The 10,514-nt window shown below is 30.0% G+C and overlaps 1 protein-coding gene across 1 annotated transcript; it reads right to left on the bottom strand.

The window, feature by feature from the left end:
• On the bottom strand, positions 1-2,206 carry LOC143627447 (clavaminate synthase-like protein At3g21360). Its single transcript, XM_077097268.1, has 2 exons — positions 1,841-2,206; positions 1-631 (listed from the first exon to the last, which is right to left on the bottom strand). Exons 1-2 carry the CDS (start codon positions 2,204-2,206, stop codon positions 11-13), a joined length of 987 nt encoding a protein of 328 aa, XP_076953383.1. The 3' UTR covers positions 1-10.
• Positions 2,207-10,514: the final 8,308 nt, after the last annotated feature.

Below are 10,514 nucleotides of genomic sequence, written 5' to 3'. Positions count from 1 at the left end.
CTTTTTTGAATCACTCGCACAGCGAAGCAAGTATACGACGGGGAGGCTTTATTAGTGGTCGTCGGCTATGAAGAACCGTCAAATTATTAACTAGCAAAACATCACCTTTCTTCCAAGGTATTGCAGCACATTCTTCTTCCATGACTTTCAAAAGGTCTTCCACAACTTCATCACCCACAGAGTCTCCGTTACCCAACTCCACCGATGTATTCTGGTTGCCAGTTTTCTCAGTCGCTGGCCCACAATAACTAACCGCAAGACTATTGAACCATGTTTTCCGACCACTCATCTCGTCCACTCTAATCGCCGGAAACGGACCTAAAATTATTTTTACAGAATTCTCCATCCATTCCAGCTTTGTCCCCTGCTTCGCCGCCCTTTCCTCTGCAATATTTTTGTCATCGGTCTTGTATGTTGATTTCCAACCAGTTCCGGTGTAGGATGATGGATTGTCGTCATCGCCTGCTATTTTGATATACTTCAATCCATGCTCCTCCATTTTCACGATGAATTCCGGGTGTTTCTCTTTCATCTTTTCATATAAGATATGGCTCAAGACTATCGGAGTTTCTCCACCAATTCTTGGTTCTTCTTCGCAAAAGAAAAATAACTTGGTGGGGGGATTCGGAAGCTGTTAAAAGCAAGTTTAGTTACACATAAACACATAATAAGGACTGTGTTGATAATAGGGTTAGATACGAGAGATTAGTTAATGATAAACTAGGAATAAGATTGTGTTCATAACAAGATTGTATATTGATTGATTGTCTTCATAAATAAGCTTGCATCTTTAATTATACGTAGGGGGGAGAAAATATCTGAATTAACCATACTTGTTTGGTAGCCTCTTAATAGTCATTTAGAGGCTACCTCTTAATGGCTCATAACCTTTTAATGGTTAAAATGTAGCATTAAGTCTGACTGGTTAATATGTAATCATTAAGAGGTAGCCTCTTAACTATTCAAACTTACGGGTTGTTTGATAGCCTCTTAATGATTATTAAGAAGCTACATCTTAATTATTCATAACTTCTTAATGGTTAAGAGGTAGTAGCCTTAATGGTTCATAGCATCTTAATGGTTAAGAGGTGGCCTTAAGTCTAAATGGTTAAGAGGTAACCATTAAGATGTAGCCTCTTAACCATTCAGACTTAAATTTCTCTTAATCATTAAGAGGCTATGAGCCATTAACAGGTAGCCTCTTAATGACAGAGGCTACCACATGTTAACAGCCATTAGAGGCTACCTCTTAATAGCTTATAACCTCTTAATGGTTAAGAGGTAACCATTAACCATTCAGACTTAAGGCTACCTCTTAACCATTAAGAGGTAGCCTCTTAATATTAAGACGCTACCAAACAGCCCCTAAGTCTGAATGGTTAAAAGGTAACCTCTTAACGGCTACCTCTTAACCATTCAGACTTAAGTCTACCTCTTAACCATTAAGAGGTTATGATAAGAGGCAGGCTCGTTAAGAGGCTACCTTGTTACCTCTTAACCGTTAAAAGGTTTTGACCTATTAAGATGTAGCCTCTTACTAAACCAGACAATTAATCATAGTTAATCATAGACCAATTAACGGGGTGTTTGGGATTCCTTATTTTACCTAAATATAACTTTTCATTAAGTTAATAAGTTACAAAAGTGTAACTTATGAAACTTTTCCTCTCACATTATAAGCAATCTCAAACACCTTAATACTTTTCAAAAAGTTTATGAGTTATAAGATAGTGAAAATAAGCAATCCCAAACACCCCCTAAGCATAACCGGTTAACTACGGTTTTGATCTAAAGAAACTGAAATTGAGAAGGCACTTGGATATAGAAGCATGGAACTTACATAAGCCATCTCGTGATGAAAAGGAATAGCCTGATCGAGGGGGCTTTCGTTTGCCGTGTAAACGCGGTCAACGACTTGCGTTCGAGGGGCGACACCGCCCGAGTAACTCAATTCCGGGAAGTCGAAAGCTTTGACAACGCTGTTGAAGTCGGAAGGAGATACAACCGGGAAACCTCGGAAGAGAATAGCACCACGTTTGAGGAGAAGAGACTCCAGCCATGGCTTATGAGTTCTGATCACATCTTCGAAAGCTGAGACTTCTGTTGCGGTGGTGTTCGGGGATAACACCGCCGGAAATAGAGTTCCGTCGTCCTGAGGTTTTTGCTCAGGTAGCTCAACTTCTCGGAATGATTTTTGGGTGGCCATATAATTCGATTGTTTATTTGGATTACCAACGACAATAATTTATTCTAGTATAAATAATGGTAGATAAGACTTAAGAGCATTGACAAAAAGGCTTTCTAAATTGTGTGTACTATGCAAACCTAAACAATAAACAATGGACACAATCAATCCACGTCTACAACCCATGTGTTTTATTTATATGAGTAAGGGCATTACGGTATTTTACAATATATATCATCTCTTCATCGATATAAACAAACCCTTTTTTGTAGTATTTGTTTAAGGGGCTGAGTTATTTTGCAAAACCATAAAAATAAAAAGCATGAAAAGCCATAATTAATTGATATGTGTTAAGTCATAACCTAAATAAAAGGGTATAAAAGTAATAGTACATATTTTCTCGCTCCACATGCAAGTCGCATGCAAATTTCCCCGTGACTTTAAAACATACATAACTTTTTTCATATAATATTTAAAAAAAATCACCATAATAACAAACATTTTTTTATCTTTAATATGAGTATAACTTTGTTATATAAAAATTAAAACAAAAATTGTTGTTGTTTCTTCTTGTTTGTCATTGTGTCTTTTTTCATTATTTTGTCTTTCTACTTGTCATTGTGTCTTTCAACTAATAATTGTGTTTTTTTTTAAATGTTAATAATACTGTTTTGCAATAATAATACGTAAGTATAATGATAAAATAACAATGAATAATCGAATACATAAAACACAATAATTAATACATATTACATAATAACTTGAGACCTACAACGCAATGATGAATACATATAACACAATAACCTGAAACATAAAACACAATGGAAAAAGAATGTTGCATGAAAAAGTTATGGACAGTTTAAATAATGAGGGAATTGACATATGGCTTGCATGTGGAAAAAGAAAGTCAACAAAAGTGGTTTATTACCTTTATGCCCTTCCCGTCAATTTTTTCATCTAAATTAATCCCATTCAAATCTAATATCAATGGATTAGATTACTTCTCACTAGGGCTATCACTTTTACCAGAAACCCGAAACTTAACCCGAACCCGTACCAGAACTAACCCGACCCGAGAAACCTGAACCTGAGAAAAGGTTAACCCGAACCGAAGTAATTCGGGTTGGTTCTTGGGTCCGAATTCTAGATTTCGGTTTAACCCAAATAAACTTTTTGTTTTAAAACCATATATATTTTAAGGTATAATAGGCTAAGCCTTAACCACTGGCGTTATCATAATTTAGTCCAAATGGATTGTTCTTATTTCACTTATTATGAATCTATTGTTTATTGTTTATTAATGTTTTAATTTATGACTAAAAGTAACTATAATCCAACACCTTAATCACGGCATATTGAAGACGATTATGTCGGTCCTTGTTTGTTAAGGTTGAATTTTGTTAAATTTTACTTTTTTTAGGATATTTTATCGGTTTATTTTTGTTTTGTTATTAGTTTATTTACACGAGTAAAGAATAAAACATTTAAATTTAGCAATATAGTTGTTTTTTCATGGATACTCGAAACCCGATTAACCTAACCCGAAAAAACCCGAACCCGAATTACCAGAACCTGAAGTAACCGTGAGAGATTTGGGTTGGGTTGCGGGTTTGGATTTAAAACTTTGAAACCCGAAAAACTCAAAACCTAAAAACTAACCCAAAGAGCACCCCTACTTCTCACCATTCTCATTTTTATTGTCGTTTGTATTTTAATTATCTTTGTTTCAAATCTTGTCTCCATATTCATATCTTAAATATATATAAACGAATTCACGAGTATTGGTTTCACCAAACTCATAGACCTTAAACGGGTTATAACATCTCGTTAAATTAAAAATTACTCTTACCAAATATTCGTTATGAAAATACTATAAAATAGAATATACTAAAAACTAATATCCGCTTTTTTTTAAAAAAAAATATTATTTATAATTAAGAAACAATTTTATAATAAAAAATAAGCGGGTCATGAGTCTCACAAAACCTAGATAGCTTTCAAACCGAGCTATAACATCTCATTTATTAATAAAACTCTTTCATCATCAAATCAGAAATATATTATTAACTTCCCTACAATAAATAAAATTAAAATCCAAAAAAATATATAAATATTAGAAATGAATCATGTAAAACAACCCCGTAACACAGGAGATAAAAAACTACTATATTAATATTTAAAAAACTCATTCATCCATAAACAACAATGCTATTGGAAGATACAATCATCAACGTTCATAAAGTATATGCAAGCACAACTTTCATAGAATTGTAGTTAAGTATAAAATAAAATAAAAAAAAGCTAAAAAGTTAAAGTACTAGAAAGGAAAGTGACTCGAGCATAAAAAATTAATAATTTAATAAGGAAATTTTGAATTCTTTTTAATGATGGCTTATTTTTATTCTTTTAGTGTGATAGATCATAACTTTAGTCACTATTTATTATGCAATAAAAAGGCTCCATTTTGTTTTATAAGATTTTTATATTACTATACTACGTACAAGAAATTAATATTTTGAAAAATTTCTTAAAATGTTTATTTTTAATAGAGATTTCAACTATTAAATGCTCATTTTTAGTTTAATAATTAAACGTTTATATCCGCGTTGACTTATCACCGCAATTTGAGCCGACAACGCTTGGGTTTTAATAAAATATGAGTTTTTTCAACCTTTTTGTTTTAGTTTCACTACTGTAATAAACGTAACTGTAACCGACCAAAATCCGCGTCGACTCATTAATACAATGCATGGGACTAACAACGCTCGGGCTTTACCAACACCGAAATTTTACTGACTCACTGCCGCATCGCCCTAGGCCAACAATGCTCGAGATGTATTAGCGTCCGGGTTTTACCAACCGAATAATCAGTGTTTTAAATTACATTTTTCTTTTCAAACTCTAAAATATGTAAATTAACATAATTTTTTAAACTTAATATATGTAAATTACTTTTTTAATGTAAATTTACTTAATTTTTAAATCTTTGAAATATGTAAATTACACTTGTACATTTTTAAACTTTAAAATATGTAAATTACATTTGTACTCTTTTAAACTATAAAATGTATAAATTAACATAAAACTTTAAATTTAAAATATGCAAATTGTTTTTATTATGTAAATGAACATAGTTTTTAAAATTTTAAAATATGTAAATTATATTAAATATGTAAATTGTGTTAAACGAGTAAATTAACATACTTTTAAATATGTAAATTTTATTAGGTTTGTAAATTAACACAATTTTAAACCATAAAATATGTAAATTATATTTGTACAAACTTAATATTTTATTCTTTATTAAAGATATAGATATTAGACCGTCTCCAATCAATGATGTTTTTTAGGTGCCAAATAACACTAAACCCCACAAAAAATCTGATCTCTTTTTTATTCTCTATTCTCTCTCTTTTCACTCACCTCACGTATACATTTTTAGTATATTCTTCATTAAGAATGTTACATTACTCTCTTTCCTTCACATCACACTCACTCACCATTATCACCACTTTTTTTTTCTCAAGAACACCTCAAAAATCTCTTATTATGAATGCTTTTATACTTGTTTGTTACATATACATACATACTGTATTTGACTATATTACAATAGTCAAATGTATTTGACTATATTACATACATACTGTATTTGTCATATGAGATGGCAACTTGTGACATAGTAGTCATAACGTATTTGACTACATTACAATATTTTTTGAATATTCAAATTTATTCTTTCTACCTTGTGTTCTACTGTATTGTTTTACAAATATTATAGGTGTTTTTTTTTGGGGGGGGGAGGGGGATAACAACCGTAGACAAATTTCACATTGCCCGTTTACAGAAGAGATTCTTTGTTCACAAGTATATGTCCTGCCTCTTAATTTACTAACGCGTTTTGGGCACTTAATGATAGTTGATTAGATAAGAGCCCCACATCAGGTGGAAGTGGTAGTAGGATGGGTGAACTCCTGAGAAGTCTCCACCTAAACAACTAAAAACAAATTCGTGAACTCTTTGTGGGCAAAACGGACAATATTAATCGTGTATATGGAAGGAAAAATGGCCAGACAGTAATCTATATTCTCTATTAAAGCAAGATTTTCTAGCTTCTTCTTATTGGTTAATTTTAGAATTTTCCAAAAATAAGAATCCATCACATAATTTCTTATTAATAAAATAATTCAAAAATAAAATCAAAATTTTCAATTATGAAGCCATAAATGTTTTTCCCAACCCGTAAGTCCATAACCATTTTATTATATTTTAAACCTATCTAACCCTAAAAGAAAGAACAATCTATATCTATATCTATTACTAGGTTAGAACCCGTGTAATATACAGGTTGTGTTAAAAAAAATAGAAACGTAAAACAATTTTCTTATTTTGATAATATGAAAACGAAAATAAGAAACTTTATTATTGCAAGGCATAACAATTAATCATGAACAAAATTATAACTTGTCAAATGTCAAGCCAATAAATCAAACATAATAATAATAATAATAATAATAATAATAATAAATTATTAATAATAAGTAAAAAGCTAACCATGTAAGCGTGTTTACCCATAAAACAGAATTGAAATATAGAAATAAAACTAACAACAATATTGTTATTTTATTGCAAAGCATTATTCATAAACCCTTAAAAAGTTTGAAATATCAAAGCAACCAAACAACCAATCATGAAACGTAGCAATAAAAAAAAATCCACAAACGCAAATGTATATACCGGAAAAACACGACCGGCAAGTTCAAAAAGAAAATAAAAACAAAAACTGTTTTAAAAGTGACGACAGCATATCTAGTTTTCTTTTTTTAGAATTAACAGACTGTTGTTATCTCCAGAATTGTCACATGAAGCATGTTTATCTTTGGATTTATTACTTGAATTTGCAGCAGGCAGATCATCAACGTCATATATGTCTCCAAGTTTTTTCTTTAAATTGGATGGTGGAGACCTCTGACGGTTTGTTTCAACATATGAAATTGGAGTTATGCTATGGTTGTACACAAATAATAATATAAAATTTAGAAATAAGTTAAAATAAACGTTATTTTAATGCCACCCCTGAAATGGTTGAATGTACACAATGGTTGCAAGGATAATGACTGATTTTATCTGTTTGAAAAAAATTATGAAAATGTAATTATGTTATACAAAAACGTAAAAATATATATATTTGGAACAAAAAATGGAAATAATAATAACAAACTTGGTCAAGTTCAATCTCTGCTATTAAGTTAAATGGTGTTCGTTCTAGAAAATCCTCATTCGTCGTGCAAATGGACGATGATGAAATTGACCTTTGAGTTGAGGAAGACAACACACATCCTTGTTCAATCCAACTTTTAAATAATAATATAAAATTTAGAAATAAGCTAGAGTAAACGTTAGTGGTTGACAAACAACCAATATAAAAAAAATATTGTTTGATGTTATAACCTTTGTTTAAAGACATTAATAGTAGAAATGTCTTCATCGATAAAAAGCTTAGACACATAGTAGTTGTTTGAGACTCAATGTGCCTCTAAATATAACAAAATATAAATAATCAATTTATCTTCAAATCCATTTCAAATTTTTTAGCAATACATAATCTCTAAACCTAGTATATAATTTGAATATGACATAATTTTTTAATATGATATTCATTTTAAATATTATTGTAATTTTAACAATAATAATAATAGGGGTAACTTTCCCTAATGATCATAATATTATTATAGTGTGACAACGGGGACAACCGGACTCTCTAAATTTTAAGAGTGTGATAACCTAACACATAAGAAAGTCAGTGTGATAAAAAAAAATATTGTAATTTTGCATCTAAATTTTGACATTTGTGTTCAACAAAACTGTAGAGATTATATTTTTCAAACGATTTGTATACAATCACTTTGTTCGTATTTTATTTATGTCAATTTTATGAATTAGTAGAAACTCAAAAAAAAATAAAATCTATTCCTATCAGTTTTATGAATTAGTAGAAACTCAAAAAAAAAAAAAAAACCCTATTCCTATCAATTTAATGAAATAACAAAATCTTTTTTCTGTCTTTAGTCTTTCGATTAACCCGTTTTTTTAATTCTACTAATTTGTTACTTATATCTATTCTTGATTATGACTGAACTATATACAAATATCCATTCTTAATTCAAATGATAAGGTCATTATCATTAAATGATTAATGATAAGTTAATTATCCTCTGTATATTATACTTTGTATTTCTTATCATATAGTTATTAACTCTTAATTATGTTTTCTTTTGTTTTATTTAAATCTTATCACAGTTATAAGTTATAATACCCGTTCAAATATAATATAAAAGCTTAATACTTTGTAAATTAAATTTAGATGCAAGCATTAAGATTATTCACATATTTGTTTTATTTTATTCTTTGATCAACTCGTGTATCACACGGGTTCTAGTCTAGTATCTAACCATATATTTATATAAATATACGGTTGATTCATTATATATAAAATATGGGTCAAGTTAAAATAAGAAGTATACATGCAAGGCACATGCTAATTTCACAATTATTTAAGAACGCCCATAACTTTTTTATATGACGTTTTTTTTAAAAAAAAACTCACCATAATAACGTGTATTTTTTATGTTTAATATAAGTACCATATTACTATATAAAAATTAAAAAAAAGTTAGTGGGTTTTTTATACATTTTGTTATAGGTTATGGCTATTGTGTTTTTCTTTTTCTTCATTGTGTTTTACCAAAATTTTGTTATACATAATTGTACTTTTACCATTGTATTTTTTAGGTAAAAAAACACAATTGTGTTACTTCATTTCGTTGTGTTTTTTCGTATTTTGTTTGTTGTATTTTTTCATTGTGTTTTTCCATTTCGTTTATCATTGTGTTTTTCGTTGAATGACCCAATGAACCAAAATACCCATTTGCCTGTTTGGCCTAATTGAACCAAATATAAAGCATTTTCAAGAATATGATTAAGAACAATAAAACACTAATCGTCATTGTGTTTTTTAATTTTTTTATCATTGTGTTTTACATAGTTTTTTTTTTCATCACTAAAACTGTGTGTGTTTTTTTCCCTCTTAAACCTTAGCTAGTTGGGCCTCAAGGTTTACCTGGAGTGTGCTGATTTCACAGCCCAAATACCCATATTCAATCTCCTAAAATTCCAGTTCAATCCAATATCACTGTCTACTATCTGCTCCATTTTTCCTAATCAAGTTTGCTTGTAAACCTTAAATCACATACACGATACACCCCTTGTAACTATTCAAATCTCACCAACCCATTAACAGCCGGAAAACCTACAACATTGAAAAACACAACTGATGTATGAAAAACACAATTGAGCATATTCCTCCATATTCGGATTGTAACGAGGTCGGAGAGAAATGCAGGTGTGAAGATGATGACAGAGTTGTGGTTAAAGTAAGGCGCCAGAGATGACATTGATGGTTAAACACATTGTGACAGCGCCTAGCCTATCCAGCTCCACAATAGTTTGCGGCGGATTCAGATCTGATGGTTTGTGATCGGTGACGAAGGTTGAAGGTGGTGGCGGTTGGGCATTGACGGAGGTCGCAGGTGGTAGGACGGTGCTGGAGTTGCAAGGATGAATAATAATAGGTAATTTGTTAATAATAATCGTGAAGAGTATAAATAGGTAAGTAGTTAAATTTGAAAGTAAAATAATTATGATAATTGAAGGTAATTTGGGAATTTGAAATTCAAAAGTTGAAATAAAATATATGAATTTTGAATAAAATTGTTATAAAATCACGGCTTATTTGGTTAAGAATTAAAGAAATTTTGAATATTAAATAATATGATTACCGATAAATAGGTAAATATTTATTGAATGAGGAAAACAAAAACCAGAAGATTTTGGTTATTTTTAAAATGAATTCGATTTCCAAGTTAAATTAACAATTAGTTTGGGGATAAATAATTTGTAAATTTTGGGAATCCTATAAATATTTTGATCATTGCAGCAATTGTTTGATAGTTGTTAAATATTTTGCTCTCACAATTTCAATTGGCAATTAATTTAGACAATTTTTTGAAATGTCTACATTTTTGCAATTAACTTAAAATATGACGTTTTTTATATGATCTTTTATTGATATCCGTTATTTAGGATATGATTTTGTTGGAGTGCGTCTTTTTTAGTGATTGATCAAAAGTCAAAATGTAGGATTAGGAAAGTTGTTAACAAAGAAGTTTCCAACTTTGAATGATGAAAGAGTCTTTGCCTTAAAATTGACTTTTAAATATAAATTTAATAAAAATATTAGAAATTGCTATGTGGCATTTTGAAGAGATGTTGT

This window comes from Bidens hawaiensis, unplaced genomic scaffold, assembly GCF_021521415.1.
Source record: "Bidens hawaiensis isolate Kalapana, Puna unplaced genomic scaffold, B.hawaiensis_p1.1 tig00004682_1, whole genome shotgun sequence".
Classification (NCBI taxonomy): Eukaryota; Viridiplantae; Streptophyta; class Magnoliopsida; order Asterales; family Asteraceae; genus Bidens; species Bidens hawaiensis.
The sequence above is the reverse complement of the archived record's forward strand: the minus strand, read 5'-3'. Positions and strand labels throughout refer to the sequence as shown.

What these genes read in the sequence shown, in the direction of transcription:
- LOC143627447 (XM_077097268.1), bottom strand. Translation starts at nt 2,206, where the DNA reads ATGGCCACCCAAAAATCATTCCGAGAAGTTGAGCTACCTGAGCAAAAA. An exon ending in TTCATCACGAGATGGCTTAT is followed by an intron (nt 632 to 1,840) that starts GTAAGTTCCATG and finishes TGCTTTTAACAG; the next exon opens with CTTCCGAATCCCCCCACCAA.